At 41.4% G+C, this 23909-nt stretch overlaps 2 protein-coding genes across 2 annotated transcripts; one reads left to right on the top strand and one right to left on the bottom strand.

The window, feature by feature from the left end:
- The first annotated feature begins 1716 nt into the window (after nucleotides 1-1716).
- LOC115764075 (homeobox protein bagpipe) lies at nucleotides 1717-3049 on the top strand. Its single transcript, XM_030706923.1, has 2 exons — nucleotides 1717-2140; nucleotides 2240-3049. Exons 1-2 carry the CDS (start codon nucleotides 1717-1719, stop codon nucleotides 2992-2994), a joined length of 1179 nt encoding a protein of 392 aa, XP_030562783.1. The 3' UTR covers nucleotides 2995-3049.
- A 10659-nt stretch (nucleotides 3050-13708) lies between these two features.
- LOC115764129 (UDP-glucuronosyltransferase 2C1) lies at nucleotides 13709-17351 on the bottom strand. Its single transcript, XM_030707000.1, has 5 exons — nucleotides 17302-17351; nucleotides 16463-16627; nucleotides 16309-16402; nucleotides 15560-16225; nucleotides 13709-14548 (listed from the first exon to the last, which is right to left on the bottom strand). The coding sequence occupies exons 1-5, from the start codon at nucleotides 17302-17304 to the stop codon at nucleotides 13878-13880; spliced, it is 1599 nt and encodes a 532-aa protein (XP_030562860.1). The 5' UTR covers nucleotides 17305-17351; the 3' UTR covers nucleotides 13709-13877.
- Nucleotides 17352-23909: the final 6558 nt, after the last annotated feature.

Raw genomic sequence — 23909 nt, 5'->3', positions numbered from 1 at the left:
CAATTGAAAACATATAACGAGCACACTTCCTCTCCCCCCCTCGATTCCTGCTGCAACACTTTGAGCGCACTTGGAAATTGGTTACTTTACCTACTCAATGCTGACCGCAACAAATAATCGCAACAACAATATATAACGGTACAAGTGAAGCTCGCGCTGCTTCCTTTTGTTGCAAGCAGGCGGCGCGGCGCTGACTCTGACTGCGACGCCTTTGGCATTAAGAGTCATTCAATTGGCAATAAAAAGATTATAGCCCGAAGGTGTGAAGTGTAGCGGAGAACCAGCAAGAGCAAATGCTTGCCTCTCCCTCTCTCCCTCTCTCTCTCTCTCACACACTCTTTCGTTCGCTCATTCTGCCTCAGCAACTCACTCAATCTGGCAAGGCTGCGCTGCGAGCGCGCAGCCATTTTGCCGCTCCAACCAATGGTAGGCCTTTGTGCATGGCGCGTTCGGCCAATGGCAGACTTTGGCGCTGAAAAAGTGCTCAAAATGCGATTTTACAATACATACGCATTGCTAGATTATGAAGCTCTATAAAATGAGCTTGAAAATGTTAATAATTGTTAGCTAATAGGCTGTTAGTTAAAAACTTGACATTTCAACAAGTTTCTAGCATTTCTATTATTGCTAGTAAATTTTGTTCTTGCCTTTTGGCACTTTGGAACTGGCTTAAAGGCTGCAAATAGGTACTATAGAAACAATAAAAACTTACTAATGTAAAACACAATAAATATTGAATAAAATTATATTAATATTTCGAAATGGCGCTGAAAAAAGATTAAACTCAAATAAACTTACTCAAAAAAATGATCTAAATTTAATTTCAAGTCATTCTCAAACATAACTAAACTATATCAAAATATCAATTATTGCATGTCTTTATATGTTATATATATATATACATATTTACAAACATATATTATATGTATGTATATTATCATCTTATATGGAAATTAATCTACATATATAAACCTCTATAATCTATACATATGATAAGCTGATCAAAATATCTATTTCCAATGAGTTCGGAAAATAAAAGGGTACCAAAAGAATTGTTTCTGCTCCAAATGATGTGCTTGAAATTGATAGAGAACCATTAAATTGACTTCAACTTGGAAGTATGTGCATGTGTTTTGGTAAATCAAGAATTTTCGGCCTAATTTCCAAACCAAACAAATGGGGGATACAAACAAATGAAGAGCAGCTCTGACTGTACCCAAGTGTTGGTGTGTGTGTGTGTGTGAGTGTCTAATCCCAGCCCAAATGGATTGCACAATAGTTAACACACATTTCTAAACAATAAACAGGATGCGTGCACTTCCAAAAATAACGCACACTGGAGAGTTTTAAACAAATGCACAAATGAGAATATCTATACGAATATATATTCCAATTTAAAGTTAATTTTTGTTTACACACGCACACACACACACAGAGAGAGATGAGTGTGCGGCTCAGTTTGCCTGCGGCCAATCAAAGTCGACGCCGTAAAAAAATCCACCACCAAGAGCATCCAAGAGCAGCAGCCGGAGCAGCCACTTGAGTGCCATATGCGGCGCACTCCGTGAGTGATTCTCTCCGGGTCCGGGATCGGCTGGTCAGCGTTTATTTAAAGAGCGCACGGAGCACGTCCGCAGAGACCATTCGTGAGTCAAACGTTGAGACGCGCGGAAGCAAAAATTAATCTTAGAAAATAATCAAATACATTTCGACAGGATGTTAAATATGGAAAGTGCGAGTGCCGGCGCCTCGATTGCGGCCTTAAGCAAAAGCCTGACCACGCCCTTCTCCATCAATGACATACTGACGCGCAATAAGCCGCCCGCCGCGGCCGCCGCCCGCGCGGATACGGACGCGGAAACGGAGCACGGCGGCGATGTGGAGCCGTGCTGTCGCGATCTCAGTGTCTACAAGCTGGAGCAGACGGGCCAGCAGGCGAGCTATTTGCGTTATTATGCCGCCGCCGCGGCGCTGGATAACAACAATCAGCAAATGGCCAATTCCGGCTCCAACTCCAACTGTGCCGCCTCTTCCGGCGCGCCCGTCGATTACGTGCAGCGCAAATTGGGCTACTTTGGCGCCGCGTTGTCCGCCGCAGCCGTTCCGCTAGACATGCGACGCTGCACCAGCAACGACTCCGGTAAGTACGAATCCGAACTAATGGCAGCCGGCCTAATGCACTCCATTAGCACGCCTGTTGTGCTTTTTGCTAACTTTTGGGCAATTTTCTTTTATACAGACTGCGATTCGCCGCCGCCTTTGAGCAGCTCGCCCGCCTCCTGCCATGCGGGCGGCTATGGGCGTGGTGGTGGCTCGCCGCTTTGCCACGAGGATGGCCTCAATGGGGGCCCGCTCAGCCGCAAGAAGCGTTCGCGTGCCGCCTTCAGCCACGCTCAGGTTTTTGAGTTGGAGCGACGCTTTGCCCAGCAGCGTTATCTGTCCGGCCCGGAGCGCAGCGAGATGGCCAAAACGCTGCGTCTGACGGAGACGCAGGTGAAGATCTGGTTCCAGAATCGGCGCTATAAGACCAAGCGCAAGCAAATCCAGCAGCACGAGGCGGCGCTGCTCAGCGCCACGAAACGTGTGCCCGTCCAGGTGCTCGTCCGTGAGGATGGCAGCACCGCCTACGCTCATATGACGCCCGGCGGAGCAGCCGCCGTCGCCGGTGCTTATCCGCACGGCCTGGATCCGGCGCTGCTCAACATCTACAGGCATCAGCTGCAGCTGGCCTACGGCGGTTTACCGCTGCCGCAGGTCCATTTCCCGTACTTCTATCCGCATCCAAAGGTGCCGCAGCCCATACCGCCGCCCAGCCAACAGAGCGCGCTCTCCGCCAGCTTTGTGACCGGCTCCTCGGCCTCCTCGTCGCCGGCGCGCAATCAACGCAGTCCCTGCCCCAGTCCCAGTCAGGCTCAGGTCATGTGCCTGGAGAGCGGCGCGGAGAGCAATCATTCCGCGGCGGAGGATTGCGAGGAGAATGTGGAAATCGATTAGATGCCGAACATATTCTGGGGGCCACACTTTGGCCTTTGTGATAGCCATCGATCCTTACGTATAGCCCAGAAAGGCTGGCTCAGTTGAGAGAGAGGGAGGGAGAGAAAGAGAGGGTGAGATTGGGAGGCGAAGAAAGTTGGAGCAAGTCTCTGGCTGATAGCTTTAGTAGCTTTAAGTTTTAGTTATATATGTAAATATATCTATGTTAAACTCTTTACTTAAATAAATAAAATAATTAAACGCAACTTCAAGGTGATTTTTATTTAACTTTAATTTCTAAATATTACTTCAAGTAATTTAATTCTTGATTAGAGACTGAACATTTCTTTTGCTTGATTTAAAACAAAGAAAACTTAAATTTGTACTTTCTCTTGAAACTTTACTCAAAGAAATCAAATAAATTAAATTGATCTCACTTCAATTAATCAAGTTCTAGATATCCAATACAACATACATTTGTTTGATATTTGAATTTTAGGTTAAAAAAAGAATTTCTTAAAATAAGACATTTTGTGTGGGGTTACGAACTTTTGACCTTGGTCGCATTTTGACAATCTTTTTAGATTCAATTAGCTTTAAACTCTTTATTGTAATATAACATTTTTGGTTATCAGCAAATTATTAACAGTTACTCAGAAAGATAAAAGTCACACAAAATTTTTGTATAAACAAGTAAGAGGTTCCAGTCGGGAGCTCCCGACTAGGGGATACCCTGAACCCTCTTCTTCCAACATCAAATGCATATATATATTCTATTTTAAAAGCTATATGTCAAGTTTGGTGACTCTAGCTCTTAATATTTACCAAAATTGCCCAAAAAACAGGATATCGATTTTTATCGATTGCTTGGAAACGGAGTAAGCTATTGATTATCGGAAACAAACTCGATCTGCTCAGGCACTAGGAGCACCTACATCTAAAATTTCTCTCTAGTCTCTAGCTCTTATAGGTTTTGAGATCCTTGCGTTCATACATACGGACAGACGGACAGACGGTCGGACGGACATGGCTAGATCGACTCGGCTATTGATGCTGATCAAGAATATATATACTTTATGGGGTCGGAGATGCTTCCTTCTGCTTGTTACATACATTTGGATTTTGCACAAGTACAATTTACCCTTTTTACCCATTTTTAATGGGTTCAGGGTATAAAAAATGCATAAATTAATTAAATTGATGTGCATCACAATCATTTAACCTAAACTGGTTTCTTATAGCATGACCTCATTTCCCAATTGAGCTACGTTTTGGCTTTTCAAAACTCAACTTCACAAATGTCAGGCAGATCGAGCAGAAAGTGCCTCAAGATGCGTTCCGCTGAAGTGGGCCATGCGTGTGGGCTGGATCTTGCAAAAAATATATATGTATATAAGATTATAAATGATGATGATGATGATGAGGACGGGCACTCAATGTCGGCATAGAAGTGCTTCAATGTGTCAGGCCCAGACAGGGGCGCACAGTCTCTGACCCACAAATGTCTGGATTTTTGGCACAGATCGGCGGGCGGGCAGACCAGGACAGGACATGCCGAGGTCCTTAGGCGCACAGCTGGCGGCCGACGACAACAAGGACACGGCTCAAGTGGTCCATGTTTGTAAACAAACAAACAAATGTGAACAAAATGTGCGACAAAGTCGTCCAAAACGAATGACAACAATTGTATGATCGGCAGCCCTTTGGGTCTGGCTAGGCTGGGCGGCAACAACTTGGCTCGAATTACAAATTGTCTAACGAATTTTCCGAATTTTCCACCCAGCAACCCTTTCGCCTAGTCACCCCTCGCTATTTGTCGAAGTGGAGCAACTGTGTAAACAACTCGCGATCTTTGAATCTCTTTGGACATCTCTGGCCCATCTCTCCGCGTTCATGTCTGGCCGCAATTTTCTAGCTAAAAGCCCACGCCAAGAGCTGACAAATTTGGGACACTAAAATTCAATTGACATTTGTAATTACTTATGTCAATAAGTGTGGCGGCGTCTGCGCCCAAATATATAGCTGCGGGACGCCCGATCCGACCCTGTTGCCATAATTCAGTTTTCGCGCCAGCACAGGAAGTGCTCCAGAAACGATGAGAACACAAAACTAATCAGGCTATCCGACTAGCAGATGCCCTAAATTAAGCAACAAGCTGCCTTCTTCCTTCCCTTGCCCCACACTTTGTCTGGGAAATGCATTCTTGTTGATCTTCGGTCTTTATGGTCCGATCTAATTATCAGAGGATGTACCTTAAAGAATTAACTCCTGCTTTTGGATAAGTACCCACACGAGCTTCTTCTCCCCTTTGCTCCACACTTTGTGTGTGATATGCATTCTTTATTAAATTCGGCCTTTACAGTCCGATCTAACGAAAGTATGTATAGTATATATATTCTTGATCAGCACCAATAGCCGAGTCGATCTGGCCATGTCCGTCTGTCCGTCTGTCTGTCTGTCCGTCTGTCCGTATGTAGGAACGCAAGGATCTCAGAACCTATAAGAGCTAGAGATTTTTAGAAGTAGGTGCTCCTAGTGCCTGCGCAGATCGAGTTTGTTTCCGACAAGCGACAACTTACTCCGTTTCCAAGCAATCGATAAAAATCGATATCCTGTTTTTTGGGCAATTTTGGTAAATATTAAGAGCTAGAGTCACCAAACTTGACATATAGCTTCTAAAATAGAATATACATATGCATTTGATGTTGGATGAAGAGGGTTCAGGGTATCCCCTAGTCGGGAGCTCCCGACTGGAACCTTTTACTTGTTTTATGCTATGTATGAGGCATGCACTCTTCTAAGAAAAGTTGGTATGTACTTGAGCTGAAGGATGTACAATTATTTCGGGTAAATGGGGCAAACTTTTCATAACTATAAATATTTGAGTCTGTCTACTACACGAGAGCCAGCATACCAACATATTTTCTTAATGAGTTGAGATATTGAGACAGACTTTTAGCTCGTGCGAGAATTCATAGAGAAGAATATATATTCAATATTTCAAGAGTCTAGATCTTGTAGTTTTTGAGATCGAAGTGAAGATCGAGAAGATCGCAGATTATACATACTTTTTGACATTGAAGATGCTTTCTTCTGCCAATTATATTCCTTTCCTTCCCAATTTTAATGGCCATATAATATATATATATTAATTTGTGTAAATTGTAGAAGCTAGCATTTTCTTCTTGCTTTTCCGAACTCTGCTCTACTCTTCTCTAGAATTTGTATGCTTATTAGCTAGGAATGTGCGAGGTAGCCTGGCATGTTGCACGGTTGCGCTGCATGTGGCATGCCAGTTGCATGACTTTAGTTTGCCAGAGGATGCCTTCAACCAGCCGCACGTCTGTCTGTCTTTGTGCTGCCTGTTAATTTGTTTATATAGAGTGCCGTTAAAGGATTTGTTTAGGCAGCGGTCCTTTTTTTTTTTTATTATTTTTATGACATTGTCAGCGGCAGCTACTTGAGAGCACAAGCCTTTCAAGAGGCCGCCCCTTTGGCCAGAAGCATTGACTAATAAAAAGATTTAGTTACTCTAACTATTTATTACGGATGGGCCAGGACTAAGGTCAATTAGTTGCGGTCACATGTGGCGTATGCGCAATATTTCAAGCTGTCGCTTGTCGTTGGTTAAATTTTGTCTAAACAAAAGTGACTTTGATTATTTTTGCTTAAACATATTTTGGGGCCTGCATTCTTAAGCGGCCATTGAGAGTGCATTTAATGGCAAATGTTGCCGTTGCACAAATGAAAAGCAACAACAAGCCGAACTGGCCCGTTCGGACAGATTAAAGTATAAACAAAATGCACTTGCGATGCCGATGGCGGAAAAACTGTTCACTTATTCGACAAATTGGAAATTTGTATAATGCATTTTCCTCAGTTTCCCAGCCGCGGGCCGAGCGTCGAGCGTTTTGGCCCATTTGCATGCACTTTGCTTTAGCGTTTCTTGTCTCATCGTTCACTTGCCCCCTGCCCCCTGCCCCTTGCCCCCTGCCCCGTTGCCGCTTGCCCCGCTGGCTGCTGCTGCGTCTGTTGCACACATGTGCGCCAGCCATAAAAGGAGCGTCAGCCTCATGAGGCTCATGATCGAGAATGGGAATGGGCATGGGCATGGGCATGGGATTGAGGATGAGGATGAGGCGTTTGCACCGACTGACACTTCGATTTGCAGCTAACGTGCTATTGTTGTTATTGTTCTTCTTCTTCTTGTTGTTGTTGTTGCACGTGTTGCGCGTAGGCGGGCTTGTTTATGCGACAGCCAAACTTCTTGGTAGAAATAACTCTACGACAAATTCATCAAGCGAGCGCTAGCCGTAGATAACTCATACCCTTTCCCAGAATGGGTTGCTCTGACTTCTGACAGCACTTCGTTTATCCAAAAACAAGAATTGAACTAGATCTGAGTTGCGTCCTATTCGACGGTTCGAGGTTAATTCCAGGTTCCAGGCTAATTGATGTGAGTGTAGGCGTGTCTTAACCAAAGATCCATAAATGAAGCTATCAAGACTTTTTCAAAGAGTTCAATGTCTTGTTAATGCCCTGAAAATAGCATAAAAATCAAATAAAAATAATGGAAATAATTGCAGGTTCTTCAACCTCTTCAAAAGTCAGGCTAATAGAGCAGCAAGTCAGAGCTGCTTACAGGGTATCTTCTAGTCGAACATTCTAGAGTGCTCTTGCACTCGGACTTGTTGTGCTATTGAAGTTGTACTCTTGGTTTTATGGGATCGACGACCACGGAGCAACAGACCGACAGACAGGGAGAAAGACAGACAGAAGGAGTTCAGATCGGATCAGGGCTAACGACATTGCCTAATTGCCCGACTAAACGGGGGAAGCACAAGCGTGATCGTCGGAATGAGTAAATGAAATCTTACGAGCCCGAAAAATGCCGTAAACAAGAAAGAATAAAAAAACACCAACGAGAAAGAAGGCACACCGAAGATTTAATGCCCTCATATTAAGGAATTACAGGGAAAATATTTAATGCCGAGTATGGTTAAGATATCTTAAAGATAAAAAAGTTTTTCATGCAAGAACCTACCTTTCAATTGATCGTTCCCAAGGCAGCTATATGATATAGTGGTCCGATATAAATAAGATTTTGCATAAATGTAGGGAACATAGTGAAACTCATAAATGCCGAGTTTAGTCATGATATCTTGATAAACAAAAAAGTTTTTCATACAAGAACCTCAATTTTGACCGAACGTTCCTATGGCAGCTATATGCTATTGTGGTCCGATGTTGATAGGATTTTGCAGATATATGAGGAGCATACTAAAACTAATAAATGCCGCGTTTGGTGAAGATATCTTGATAAACAAAAAACTTGTTCATACAAGAACCTCAATTACGACCTATGACAGCTATATGATATAGGGGCCCGATCTAGCCAGTTCCGACATATGTGCTGCGTGCATATGAAAGAGGAACGTATGCAAAGTTTAATGAAAATAGCTTTAAAACTGAGAGACCAGCTCGCATGGAAACAAACACAAGGACGGAAGGGAGGAAGGACGGAAGGAAGGACGGAAGGAAGGACGGATAGATGGACTGACATTTCTATTACAAGTCGGATGCTTATACTGATCAGGAATATACTGCTCAAGAATATATATACTTTATGGGCTCGGAGATGTCTCAATCTATACGCTACACATTGAGAGACAAAGTAATAATACCCTCTGCAAGGGTATTAAAAAACAAAGAAGTATAGAAAAATGATGCGCTGTGTGCTATTTATGTTTATTTTGTTTTGAAAATTGTGCGTTTAATTTATAGTTAATTGTTTTTCAGCATTTCATTAACCAACCAGAACTGAGTCGCAACCCGTTGACTGTGTGCGGTCCCCAAAAAAAATTCATGGGAAGCCGACGCACACACACACACACACACACACACACGGGCACACAACCACACACACACATTGACACAGGCGGCAATTGTTGTCGATGATGATGCTATTTGCGCAAGTTGTTGATGGTATTGCACCCACACACACACACACACACACACACACACACAGCACACATACATGCGCCGCCTCCAGGCTGGCCAGTGTATTATAACGGCACTCGGCCAAACAAAATGGCCACCCACCTCAAAAAGAACTCAACCTCAGCGCAGCTGTTGAAATCTTTGCGTAATGTGGCAACACCCACCCCAACCTACCTCCCCCCCCACACTCCTCCCTCCCCTGACGAGGCACTCGCTTGCTTATTTGGCTTGAAATAAAAAAGGCATTTAAATGATTTTTTCGGTTTTGGTAGAAATTGAAATGATAAATGTTTTGGTTTTTGTGATTTTGTTTATTGTTCAAATTTCGCCTAAAAAAAAAAGAAACTCAATTCAAATTTTACCGCATGATGTATAAAACGAATCTTTTATAGGCGGCCATTCAAATCGGCAAATGCCTTCGAGTTGTTGTTGTTGTTGTTGTTTTGCGAGCTGTTTAGATAAAAATTTGTGGTGTAGCACACACATGTGTGTGCCAACTTAATTAGCATTTTTTAATGGAGCTGCCGACTCGTAACGCCCGACAATTAAAGACGCCCAAAGACATTGGGCCCCAAATCGGATTTCAATGGAAGTGCGCGTGAGTTTGTGTTGCGCAATGGCTTTTCAATGGCTTTTCACTGGCTTTTCGTGGACTTATCAGCTGCCAGAGCGCCAAAGCACTTGAAGAAGAACTCGCTATCAATTGATCTTTTTAGCTAAGAAAATTTGTATTTTCCGCCAACAGATTTGGCGCTGGAAAACTATAATTTAAAATATAAACACTTGCCATGCATCAGTTTTGCTTCGACTCAAAAGATTTGTTATTGTTCTTTAGGAATCTCTTCAACTTTGTGCAGACACCTTTGGGGCACTTTGCAGCCTGTTTTTGTTTTGTTTTTATATATTTATTTGGAAAATCATAAAAAAGCAAAGCGCTTAAAGTCTGTTGAAGTGTTCATTGCTTAGCGTAAACAACATTATATGGACCATAGGGTACAGTGAAGCCTAGCTATAGGCAAAAGCTGAGAGAACAAACGAATCTTTCGAATCTAGAAACTGGAAACTCTGCCTAGAACCGAATCAGTTACTCTGCAAAATGAATTCCAATAGAAAATAAATTAAAAAGTATGCATTAATTTGTTTAAAACTTGTTTCAAAATGTGCAAAGCCAAGCATCCGAACCTAAAGGCGTGGCGTATTTGGGCTTACAGCCAAGTTATTATTACGAACTGGAATATTATTGTTCTACTCATAATTCCAATTTATTTCTGGCAACATTTACACAGTAATTGGAATCTTGGCACATGAATTAACACAAATTTGATGCTGTGCATAAATCAACTAAGCCTGAGCAGCAGCAGCTGCTTCTTCTTCTTGCTCTCGGCCTGGTTGGCATCTTCTTAACGCTTCGTTAGTTCCTTGGGCTAAGTAAGGAGCGCAAATTACGATTCAAATGAATTCCGCCCACTTTTTCATAGTGTCATTTCTTTATCTAAATATATATATTTTTTTTCATAATCATTAAACAGTTTTTTTTTCCCCTTGTGCCTGCCAATCGCCACACCCACAGCCCCCCCCCCCCCCCCCCCCCCATGCATTAGCCATTAGCAGCAATTTTCAATTTCCTTTCTGATGAAGCACATGGCAAGAGAGCAAATTACATGGCACACAGCACAAGTTGAGACATTCCCATTTTATTTTCAACATTTTCTTTTTTTTCTGTGGCCCTCATCATCAGCCTGGTCGCACGTACGCAATTGTCCTGGAAAAGAAGATTTTCTTACAATTTCCACACACAGAGCTTGGGCGACGGCGCAAATGAACGGCCATTATGTGGATCTCAAGTGAAAGCTGGGTCTGAAGTGAATTTGTAACGAGCTGAACCCGTCGAAACTGTCGACGGCTAACTCAGTGCGTTGCCGTGAGTTATCCTTGTCGACTGCAAAGGACATGCTTCAATTGAATAAGAAGAAAATTACACTTAAACGCTGCGGCGTGTCGCCACGAGAGAGAGCGAAGGGGGGGAAAGAGGGGGGTTAGAGCTATTATGTCCCGGACTGGTCAGCATTTGTTGGCTGCCTTTGATTGAATTCCATTCATCAAAGGCTAACAGAATTTCACGCTCAAACTAAGCAAGTTAACTTGTTGACTTCCTTCAAGAACCCAGTTAAGTTGGCCTTAAGACATTTACATGACAAAGAGGATAATCGCGCTTCCTTAAAAGTTAACATTCCCTTTCGTCTACATTTCTAGCTAAAGTTCAACAGAGCATTGCAAAACACTGGCATAGTGTTTGGCCAGTGTTGCAAATCCTTAAAAGATAGAAATTACTTCTTAAATTGGTGAAAAATGTCTTGAAATTGGTGTTTTGGGAGGAAAATGGAAGAGCTAAAGGCAAAAACAGAGAGATTGTAGCTTATAATCATCCCAATTAAGGCAAGAAGTGCGGAGGCACCTGTGCCTTTTGACCTGTCTAGTAATTGAGTTTCTACATTTCTACTAAATTTCCCTTTGATTTTTAGTTAGTACCCGTTCCAAGATACGGACTATCTAATTGCCAGTCACTCAGCTCGCAAATGTACTTTGAAAAATGCGCAACAACAACTCAATGAACTTCGCCTCACACTTTAATGTCAGGAGCAACAATTTCCCCCCAACATTTCCCTTAACATTTCCCCCAGCAATTCCCCCAACAAACGTGTTGTTTATAGCGCCAGCAGAAATTCCGTTCAGCGACAAATAAGTCCCAAATGAAGTTTATTTGCTCAAGCCGTTGACAGACACACATGCACACACACACACACACACACACACATACACACAGCTCTATTCACAGCACGCATACGCACTGAGCGCCAGCTGCATTAACATATCATTTGCCTAGGCCAATATGTGAGTGTGTTTGTGTGTGTGTGTGTGTGTTTGTGTGTCTTCGTATCCGTGCTTTCAGTTTGTCTGTTTATCTGTGCTTTTGTTTACAATAAAGCGTAATCATGTGTTACTAATACCAATAATAAAGCCAATGGGCAATCTAACCCTAACGGCACATGAACTCTCTCTCTCTCTCTCTCTCTCTATCTCTTGCGCCAGGGCATGGCTATGGGCAAGGGGAGCAAAGGGGGCAACTGTGAAGGCTGGCGTCGCAGCCACTTCAGTGTCAGTTCGTGCATGCATAATGAGCTGCAGAGGCGGCTGCTCGAAGCGAGGAGGGGGAGGGGGGGGGGGGCGCACTCGCCTCAAGTGCACTTGTCATGGCGAGGGGTGGGGGAAAGGTTGCTAGGCAGGAAGCAACTGTCTTTTGGCAAACTTTGTTTATATTATTATGATAAATATTATAAATGCATTAAAAAACTTGCTCAGTGCAGATTATACATATATATATATCTATATATATATCTACATAGTTTTTGATTTGGTAAGCCCTCACTTAGGCAAAAATTCTATGAGGCAATCAAATTACGAAGATGTTGAAATCCATTTAAGATGATGATGATGAATCTGATATTTAATGAGTTTAGACATCTTAGATTTATATATATCCAAATCTTTTCGGGCAGAAAGCTTTGCGCCTTTTGCTCAATTTCTTGAGAGCACTTGGCCTGGCACTCTGGCGCCTTAAGTTGAATTTCTCTATATGCATGCCACATATGTATATATATTTCTGATTCATTAAATACTTAAGTAGTCGACTCAAGTGCCAAAGCTTAAGTGTTGCGCTTTATTATTGCAAAAAACAAAAAAAAAAAAAATAAGAACAAAGGGCAACAATACTTAGGCATATGGCAATGAAATTCATTCAATATATGCGGCTATCTATAAGAAATGGTTTGTCCTGATTGACCGACTGACTGATTGACTCAGTTATTGATGGCCAATTCAAGAGCTCTAATAAGAGCTCGTAAACTGCATTATTTATCTACGTGGTTTTTCATTGAAAATGTCTTTTCATGCTTCTCGGGAAATCCACCTCGATTAGTGGAAACTGCATGACTAAGCTTGTCTAGGTAAAAGTTGAATTCCGATCGATTTCAAAGTAAAAATGATCCGTTTCACAGGGTACATAAAATTGTTGTTTAACTCACATAAATTAGGCATATGCAAGTGAAATGCTTTCAACATATCTATCTATAAGAAACTGTTTGTTCTGATTGACCGACTGACTGACTGATTGACTGACTGATTGACTGACTGATTGACTCACTGATTGATGGCCAATACACAACCGTAAGAGCTACTTAACTGCATTTTTATCTTTGTGACAATTCATAAATGATTTTTTCATTTCACGCCTCTCGGCAATTCCACCTCCATTAGTGGAAACTGCATGACTAAGCTTGTGTAGGTGAAAGTTGAATTCCGATCGATTTTAAACTAAAAATGATCCGTTTCACAGGGAACATAAAGTTTATGTTTAACCTACAAAACGAAGGCCAAAATACTTAGGCATATGCTAGTGAAATGTTTTCAATATATCTATCTATAGAAACTGTTGGTTCTGATTGACCGACTGACTGACTGATTGACTGACTGATTGACTTACTGATTGACTGACTGATTGATGGCCAATGTACTATCCTAAGAGCTAGGTAGCAGCATTTTCGATCTATGTGACTTTTCATTGACGATGAAATGTCTTTTCACGCTTCCCGACAAATCCACCCACACGAGTGGAAAACGCAAGACTAAGCCAAACGATTTCAAAATCAAAAATTCTTGTTTCACTAAAAACATACAATTTATCTTTAACTCATTCTATAGATCTATTATGTTATATGTTATTTAAATCCAATTTGAAATGGGAAATATGAAAAAAGGGGAAACTTCAGGTAAGCCAATCCGCATCAAGTTGGGCAATTCAAAATCTATTTTGCATCTTCTATTTATTGAACACTTTCTCTGCTTTTCTAATTAATTTTCGCCTTTCTCTTGGGCTTCTTTTGAGATTTGCGTAAGATGCGGCATAAAATCCAAATGGGCAGCACAATTATGGCCCCAATTGTGGCCACAAATATGGCAATCACATCGAGCAGGTAGAACTGATACCAGGCCAGATCCAGGCCAGCTGAGACCATGTGCGGTGCACCGCGATGCTCGATGACGTAGTCGATCCAGAACATGGCCGTGTCCATGGCACCGAGTGGCCGATTCTGGAAAATGCGAGATGCACGTTTCATGGTCTCCCGATACTTGGGATTCTCGAGCAGTTCCAGCAGCGAGGAGCGCAGCTGCTCAGTGGAAATCGTGCGATAATCCAGGCCAAGAGCATAGCCATCGGCCTTGCCCTGGTGGATATTGAAGTGCTGGTCACAATAGACGGGCATGCCCAGCACAGGCACGCCATAATGCAGCGCCTCTTGCAGCCCGAAGAGTCCGCCATGGGCAATGAAGACCTTCACGTTGGGATGTGCCAATATGTCACCCTGTGGCATCCACTTCTGTATCATGACATTGGCGGGCAGATTGGGAAAGCTGTCGTCTTCGAATTTCCACAGCACGCGCTGCTTCAGACTGCCAAAGGCGTCCAAGAAGATCTTCAACTTCTCGGGCGGCAGATCGGCGCTGCGCACCTGTGTACCTGCCGAGGAAAATGTTTAGATGATTAATGAATGAGAGGGAAGAGTTACGTATAGATTATCAAATACTAAACACTCTTGCGGATAAAATATGTTTAACTCCCGATATACCTATATAATGGGAAATTCTAGGAGAGAGTGGAAGAGATTTGGCTTATTCGTTAGGATTCCTTTAAGAACTGTAAGACCCGTTCATTATATGATTAATGAATGATACGGAAGAGTTATCTATAGATTGTCGAATATTAAATACCCTTGCGGATGAAATATGTTATGTATGATCCTTTATATGTATATAGAAACTCATATTATGCGAGATCCTAGAGGAGGATGAATTAGATTTTGATAATTATCATATATTATGTGTCGGATAAAATATATTATGTATCCTCTGATATATTTATATACTAATTTATACAGAATTCTAAAGGAAAGTGGAGCAGATTATGCTTCACATTTGTTAAGATTCCTTTATGGACTGTTAAAACCGGATATATTATACAGAGATCCTATCTGGCTGTTTCTATAGTTTCTATATTGTACAGAGATACGATTTGGATGATTTCGTAATACTACAGAAATAGTCAAAGGGATGGACTTGGGCTTATGTCGACCTGATCAAGTTTAGTTTGAAGAAACAATTTTCTATAGTTTCCATATTGTATACAGATCCGATCCAGCTGACTTTAATTTGCCTTTATAGACAAATATAAGGCCTTAAATAGTAAAGTTTAGTTGGAAGATCTTATATATTATATTTTTATAAAGAGATTCGATCCGACTGACTTCAAGCTGCGTTCAAAACTATGTTACTCAGATATAGGCAAGCGGATGGACTTGGATACTGATTGAGTCTAGTTGAAAGATCTTGATATATATAGATCCGATCTGAATGACTGCAAGTTGCTTTAAAAACAATATAACACTGAAATAATTAAACTTGGATAATGATCAAGTCTACACATTTATCATTTAGTTTTATAAATAAATAAATAAAAATATTCAATATTTACCCAAACTAAAGTAAATGGCGCCATGTGTTGCCTCGTCGAGAAACTTTTGCAAATGTTGCGGCAGAGGCTTGGGCGGCAGAATGTGTAGTCCGCCGACGGATATTTGGTTGAAGGAGACGGGTCTGGGTGCCTCCAGGGGCATATAGTTGTTCATCAGGATGGCGGAGATGTTGCGCTCCAGCTGCTTCGTTGTGGGCACCACATCGAGCAGCTTGGCAAAGTGCTTTCTGAGCACCTCATCATGGTCGGGATAATAGAGGAAACGGCGCATCAGGTGCTCCGTGCCGCAGATGAACACGTTGAACAGCCGCTCCGACAAGCTCATGCGATTGGTGAAGGTCATGAAGCCATGCGGACTATACGACCAGGGCGTAATGATGCCCACCAGCTCGCTGAAGTAGTTCGTGTTGCCGAATGTGGAGACCGTGATGACGGGTATCTGATAAAGATGACCCAGTATCAAGGCGCCCTCATTGTAGAACTGCTCGGCCAAAAGCAGATCGTACTGGCCCACCTTATGCTCGGCATTGATCAGAGCCTGAATCTCGGGCTGCTCAAAGGCAAAGTCCGTGCTATGCACGCCCATCACCTGCAGCATACGCAGGAATTTCAGGCTAGACACATCCGCCATATCCAAAATGATTTCCCTGTTCGACATTTGCTTTACTGCGAATAAATATATATATATATATATTAATCTATCTATTATTTATCAAATTATATCTATTTTGTGACTGTTATCGACTCACTATCTGTCCACATATCGTATTGTGGCAGCAGAATTTCCTTATAATTAGCTCCCAGGTTCTCTAGGGATAGTGAAAAAGGCGTGATAAAAGTCACCTACAGGACAAAGTGTAAGTCAAGTGGATATTTAAATCAGTTTCTGTTTTCAATTTCAACCTCATGTCCACGCTTGACCAGTTCCCTGATGATCGAGTTTGTCATCATAAAATGACTTTTGCCGGGAAGGAAAAACGCAGCCAGAATTCGTGAACCAGCCGTAAATTGTATTTCCCGAAGGGCCAATAGACTCAGCAGCAAAAAATGAAGCGCCCATCTTAAATTCTGGAATTAAAAGAAAATAAAATGAAATAAAAGAAGTTGGAAGAATTGAAGATGGTTCTTGATAAAGAAAAAAACGAATCAAAAATCGAAATTGATTGATTTAAGAAGAATTTGAATTTCGAACTTAAAGTAAACATTATTGATATATCAAATCAGGCCTAGCTCTTAAAGTTCTCGATAGCTCAAAGTAAACTTTATTCATGTTATTGATAACTAAATAAAACTTAAATGTAAACTTAATTTATTCAAATTTTGTCTTTGAGATCTGTAAGAACTTCAGACGGATAGAAGACAGGTTAGACAGATCAAAATGGCTTGATCGATATTTATTAATATCAGTCAAATTTGTGTGAATTTATCGATAACTTCATCCAGACTAACCCACAAATTTCTCGATAACTCGAATTAAACTTTATTCTTATGTCAAATAATTCCAGTGTTCCATAGGTTCTTACTGGCAGATAGACGTCTGGTGGTCTAGAATGATTTGTCGTTTCGAGCTAGTATATAAATTATTTATGGGCGTGACAAGGCTTCTTCTGCCTCTTGTTGGCAACTAATTTCCTAACTTATTTGCAGTACTTGACCCATAATTAATCAGTTAACTTTGCTCATGAAGGGTTAATCGATAAGACCGGCATGCACGCGATCAAAGCGTGATCCAAAATACATACCATTTCGCAATCTCCCGTGCTGGAAGTGGTTCGACCTGTGCCTCGAGCTGTGGCTCTGCTAGAACTGAAATGCAATAGATTTCTGTGTATTACACGTTTAATATATTCCCATATTTGCCAGCTGAGCTGATAACCTGGTAAACAAAACTTTCAAGAGAAAGAGCGAGACTAGATTGAGGCGAACGTTCTCTTAATTTGATAAGAAATCGAAGGTTTATTAAAGAGCTAAAGAGTATTTAAGAGGTGTGTTCAATGTACGTCGTTAGAGATATATCTATATATATATATATATATATATATATATACATATATATATGAATAGACTCTAGAGTATCTTTACATATTTGGCTACCTGTCTACTTCCATCAAATTAAATATTCATATCTCGTAGAATTTTCTTAATTTTCGGTACATAAAAACATTAAAATTAAATTTTCACTAAAATCAGCCAAAAAACATGGAAGTTATTTGAGAATAAATTGTGCAGAGTCGAGGCATGCCAATGTATCTGACAGTTTTTTACAGGGTATTTCCCAGCCGCGCACTCTCTGTGTATTAGTTCACTTTCAGTTTTGTCTTTGCATTTGTTTTTTATGAACTTCCCAGACAAATTAGACGAAACGTTAGGAAATCGTAAATTAATCAGAGGCATTTGTCTAAATCAAATATTTGTTTGCCGGTTGCTGTAAAAAGTTGCCACCCACAGGGGCAGGGGCAGGGGGCGGGGGAAGGGAAAGGGGGCAGGATTGCCCTCAACTGGAAATGTTCCATGTACTCGTACTTGCCTTATGAAGCGCTTAGTTCGCGGCGGATACACTTAGAGAAATGATCAAGCATTTTGTTAGGCGCGAAAGTGTTTAAAATTGGGAAAGATATTTTTATTTCAAGAACTCGTTTCAATCTAGAAATGTTGCATATTTAAAAATACACTTTAGTTTAATACTAAAATGAAATATATTTGAATATTTTAGTAATATTTCCTAATAACGTTTTTTTTTTCGAAATTATGATAATGATTATGATTATGATAATAATGATATATTTTGCAATAATGTATATTTTTGAAAACAAGAAAATTTTTGAATGTTTACAATTTTTATTGCTTGAGGGAAATAATTTTTTTTAGTGTACTTCATTTGAGTAATGCAAACATTAAGTATGTAAATTCTCTGAATAAGTAAATTTTACTTAATCATATTCATATTGAAAAATAAATTCTTATTTTCAGATCTCCATTTAATCTCAAAATTGTTGAATACTTCAAAATAAGGTCAACAAAATATTTGAATACCTCTTAGAAACTTTCCATAAAATTTAATATATATTTGAAATTGTAGAAATATTTTCTAAAAATATATGTTTATGACAAGTTAAGATAATTTTTGAAAGTTTGACAGTCTTGTATGTTTGAGGGAAATCATTTTTTTTTCAGTGTAAAGCGAGTAAAGTCCACTTCATGCGTACTTCAGATATGTAAATTCCTTCTTGATAAGAATATTCGATATCAATATTGCATCTAAAATTGTTAGATGAAATTTATAGAAACTCGATGCGTTTTTTCGCTGAGTGTATTGGCATGTATATGAGGTACATATTTTTAAAATGCAATAAAACTCAACGCGCCAATTTGTAGGCAATTAAATTTGATTTTCGTGTAGGAATTTTGATTTGACGGCGATTCGAAATCGCGACTCTGACGTCCGGGTTCCGAATAGAATACAAATTGCCAATGATCATTAGACTAATGATGATCGGTTGCCATTGGGCTTATTGGTTGTTTACACTGTAATATTTGTTGTTCAACGCCAAATTCGGCTGCAGTTCTTCGTTCTGTATTGGTCTTTAGCTGGTTTATTGTTTGTTGCCACATGCCGGGCAAATGATACTTTGTTTATTGGCACGAATTGGCCAAAATAAATGCCGTACGGCATTTGCGTTTGCGGTAAATCATTTGATTTGGGCAGAACCTTGAGCTGGAGCAGCTCAAGTGGCTTCCACTGCACAATTCTAAATTCGCAATCAATTGCAATTGATCTCCAACTCAATCTTCAGATTGGCCGCAAAATGCAGCCATAAAATTCCGTTCCAAGTGTTCCATCAAATTGAGGCTTTTAAGCCTCCAGGCTGAAGTGGCATTCGGACTGGGCCAACAAATGCGCAATTAGCCGCTATTACATTAATAATACGCGTACTTGTCCATACCATAATACCATAATACCATAATAATTGAAACTATTTGGTAAGCGGCAAATGGAAAATGGAAAATCGGAAAATCGGAAAGTAGAAACGAAATCAAATGAAATGAAAAGCGCACATTGGTCAAAGTGAATTGGCCGGCCACTTAAGAGCCTAAACGTAACAAGAACAGAGAACTGCCCCCCCCCCCTCACTCTCCCTTCCCTTGCCTCCACCTAGTTCTCTCGCTGACCTTCAGTCGCACTCACAGTGTTCGCCTTGGTCAACTTCTACAACCTGATAGTTGATCCGAATCATTATGGGGGCATTGGCAATTTTTGCAGCCTCTTCCAGCTGGACTTCTGTCTGTGTCTTCTAAGGGGTAAGAAGTTGATCCGGGTCATTATCGAGGCATTGGGTATTGTTGCAGCTCCTCTGCCTTCTGCTCCACATGCAGCACAGTTGGGTATCTGGATCATGGATCATGGAACTGAGCCTGGGCCAGAACAGAATCCATTGGGTCGAAATGCGCCAGTTTGTTCTAGGCGTCTAGACTACCCATGCCAACCCGCTTGAACCCGATCTCTGGTGGCAAGCAATTGGAAACCGTCGACATGGTGGCATGGTCGCGCGACCCGCTAACTGATCATCTAATCATGCGTGTGGCTTTGTTTACAAGTCACGCCTGCGCCGCCGGCTACTTGTCGCCCAGACAGGACACGGCGTTCGCACTTGAGTGTGTCGGCAGCAGGTCCTGAAATATGTGTGAACCTTTGGCCATGTCGAGCCTCAAGTGGCCTTGTGGCAGACACCAATTGCTTCAATATTTTGACCAGTTTGTCAAGTGCCTGCCCTGCCCCAGAAAAGGTAGCCCTAATTGGTGGTCAATTGTCTGCCGCTTGCCGCCAGGACTTGTCTAGACAGCTGTTCCGGGCCTCGGCAAGTTGTTTGTTTATATATTTGTTTTGATTTGCGCCACGGGACATGGCGGTTGGCCACAATTGCGACACATTGGCCAATGGCAACGTTCTGTCGCGCCTGAGTGGCAACGCCGGCCGCGGCGCGACAGAGGCGCCTTCGCATCCAACTGGCCACTCGGACCACACAAGTCAAGATGGGAATTTTAGCTTAAATTCACAATTTATAAAAAATTATAAATAAATAAAAATTTAAATAAAATAAAAGTAAATAAAACGTTTTTATGTTATGAATATATATTCTTGATCAGGGGATAGGCAGTAAGTACATACAACGGAATCGTTTGTTTTCATAGAAAATATCGGATAATAATGGGTTTTTGTTTATAAGAATTTCCCTCTTTCTTGCTATATTAAAATACATGCCAAATCTTGATATTGAAGCTCTATTAAATATATATTTAGCATATATGTATGCAAAAATGGAAAATACCCATTGAGTAATAAATTTTTTTTCATTTTTTAATCAATGGTCAATGCTTTAGGTACGCCATTTTTCTGAGTTAAATAATTTCCCTCTTCGCTGTTTACACATCTTTGAATTTTAATCACGTCTTACAAGTATGTTTGTATGCATATGTATGTATGCACAGCAGGCTGCGGCTGCACCAGAGCTGTGGTCAATATGACGGTTGGGAGGGGTAATTCAAATATCCACAGCGCGCACGCCACTGATCGCAACCCTTTTGATCCCGTTAACTCAACTATGCATTTTTGTGCATTTTGTGCCTCAGTTGTTGTTGTATGAGTGCGAATGCCCGCTGAGCGCAGGTAGAAGCTCAATGAAGGAAATTAGTCTGTGCGCGCTTCGCCTGTTTGTCGGTCGCATTGTCTACGCGTACGATTAAAGTCGGGTTCTAACATAGCTAGATCAATCTAATTTAGTTAAACGTGATTAGCTTGTGCTGTGTAAGTGTGTGTGTAGACTGTCAAATATTAATTTGTGTACAGCCGCCATTGCATTAAACGATAAAAAAATGCGTTTAATTTATGATGCCGAAGTTTTTCACTGAACACAAATTGGCGCGCGCAGCGAGAGAGGGAGAGAGAGAGAGAGAGTGCGCGAGAGTAATTATAAGCTTGTCTTGAATGGACAAGCGTGCGCTTGCATGTATATTTGCTTATGTTTATTTACCGCAATTACATTATGGTATCTATCTTACTCTTTATAACCTTGCAGAGGGTATAATTATTTTCCCACGTAATATGTAACGCAGGCGTCTCTGCTCCCGCTAAGCATATGTATATTGCCTTGGTCGCTGTCAACTGGCATTTAAATCTATTTCAAAATTCATGTTTAAAGGGTGCCCTCAAATATCCTATATAGACATAGGTCGAAATTTCCCACCTCCATGAATGAGAAAATAAACAATACTTCAGGTATGCTGATTTAACTGTGTCTAATAATTTCGACGACTGCTGTTGACACATCTTTCACTTTTAATTCCGTTTTACATATGTTTGTATGTATATGTATGTATGTACGACAGCAGGCTGCGGCTGCACCAGAGCTGTTGTTATGGGGAAGGGAAGGGGTTATTCAAACGTCTATTGCGCGAACGCCACTGATCGCAACACTTTTGATCCCGTTACTTTAACTATGCACCGACGCAAATCCTCTCACCATGCTCTCCGTTTTTGTTGTATTAGTGCAAGCGCCTGCTGAGCCTCGGGACGAGCTTAATGAGGCGAATTAGTCTGTGCGCGCTTCGCCTATAATTCGGTCGCATTGTCTACGCGTGGTGTATTTAATGTCGTGTTCTAACAGGGTTAAATTAATAATTTTTTTTCAAGTCTGATAAGTTTGTGTTGTGTATGTGTGTGTAAATTGTCAAATATTAATTTGTTTACCGCCGCCATTGCATTTAATCATAAAATAAGTGCTTAATTTCTGATGACGCACAACATAATGCGCATGCTGCGAAAGAGAGGAGAGAGAGAGAGAGAGAGAGCGGGAAATCGCGAGAGTAATTTGAAGCTTTTCTTGAATGGGTAAGTGTGCGTTTATTATAGTATGTATGTATGTATATATTTATTTACCGTAATTAACTGGAATACATTTTGGTATTTATCTCCTGCTTTATTACTGTGGGGAGGGTATAATTGTTTTCTTACGTAACATGTAACGCATGGGAGAACACGTCGCCGATCCTATTATCACGAAGTCGAAGCTGAATCGTTCAAATTTTTTTTCTATAATAATATCGAAAAACTAGAATTGCTGAAGAGATCTCTTGGTTTATACATATGAATGTATATTAATTTGTACGAGTCTCCGCTTGGCTCATGAACAATATGAACTAACTGAACCAGTTCTCAACCCGGCATTGACTAGTTCAATTGAACATATCTGGGAATGGAACGACAAAAACAGCTCCAATCAAAACCATATTTCAAACAAGCAATGCGCACAGCAACAACAAACAATGCCGCGCGGAGGCGACCGCGACGAGGCACACAATTTAATGCACTCTCCAGTCGAGTCGGTTAATTCCCCGTGCTCTTTTGCAGCCCCATCAGGTGTTGCGGCGGCGTTGACTTTGTGGGTCGCCCTCCCCACGCACCCTCCCCCTGCCCTCCATTAGAAGCGCAAATTGTTTATGCTACTTTGTGAGCAATAAAAGTGCAAAAGGCAGGGCAGGACAGACGCGGAACCAGGCCATGTGGGTGGTCGCTATGTTGCCCCAGCCACAGACCGTGCCCCTGCCCCTCCCCTCTGCCCCTTTCCCCTTTCCCTTTCTATGTAAATGTCCGCGAGTGCTAATCACCGGCAACTCTTCAAAGTCGCTCGTGTGGAATTAATCGGCGTATTGTATTGTATTTGAGCAACAGGATGTTGCACGGATTGAGTCTAACAAAATCCCTGTGGGAGCTGAATCATAATTGAATTGATTTCTGGTGAAAGCGGCCACTTGTAAGTGTCGGGGAGGACTGGGAGCTAGGCTGGGGCCTTAATTTGACTTAATTGTGTCATTACGAGGCGCGTATCTCTGTGCCCCGAAAAGGCCTGGGAAAAGTGCGCCGCACTCAGCTCAAGTGCGACTTTGAGCACATTAACGATGATCTTGGATAGCTCTCTGTTGTTGTCGGTTGCAGTTTGTTGACCTTTCGACTGGGAACTTTGCCCTCAGTATCGTTTTGTGATTCCGTTTCGATGCGCTTTGTTGTTTCTAGGTGCATCTATTTATTTACACTTGTCAATAAAATCGACATCATTTGCATTTTGATTTGCGCCTCAGATCAACAGGCTATGAAAACAAATCATTTCTCATTGCTCATTTCGCAAATTTACCAATCGCATATTTACGTCTTCATAATTTGCACTCAGTTTTGCAGTTTTACGATTTGCCGACTTCTCCGATTGAGATCTATTTTTATGGGCCTGCAGGGCCCCAAAAGATGCGAGGAGCTGTTTATGTCTGAGCTAAAGGGGACTCTATAATTTAACTGTTTTAT

This window comes from Drosophila novamexicana, unplaced genomic scaffold (assembly GCF_003285875.2).
Source record: "Drosophila novamexicana strain 15010-1031.04,08,12 unplaced genomic scaffold, DnovRS2.1 tig00000817-arrow-arrow-pilon, whole genome shotgun sequence".
Classification (NCBI taxonomy): domain Eukaryota; kingdom Metazoa; phylum Arthropoda; class Insecta; order Diptera; family Drosophilidae; genus Drosophila; species Drosophila novamexicana.
This window is presented reverse-complemented; position numbering and strand designations above follow the sequence as displayed.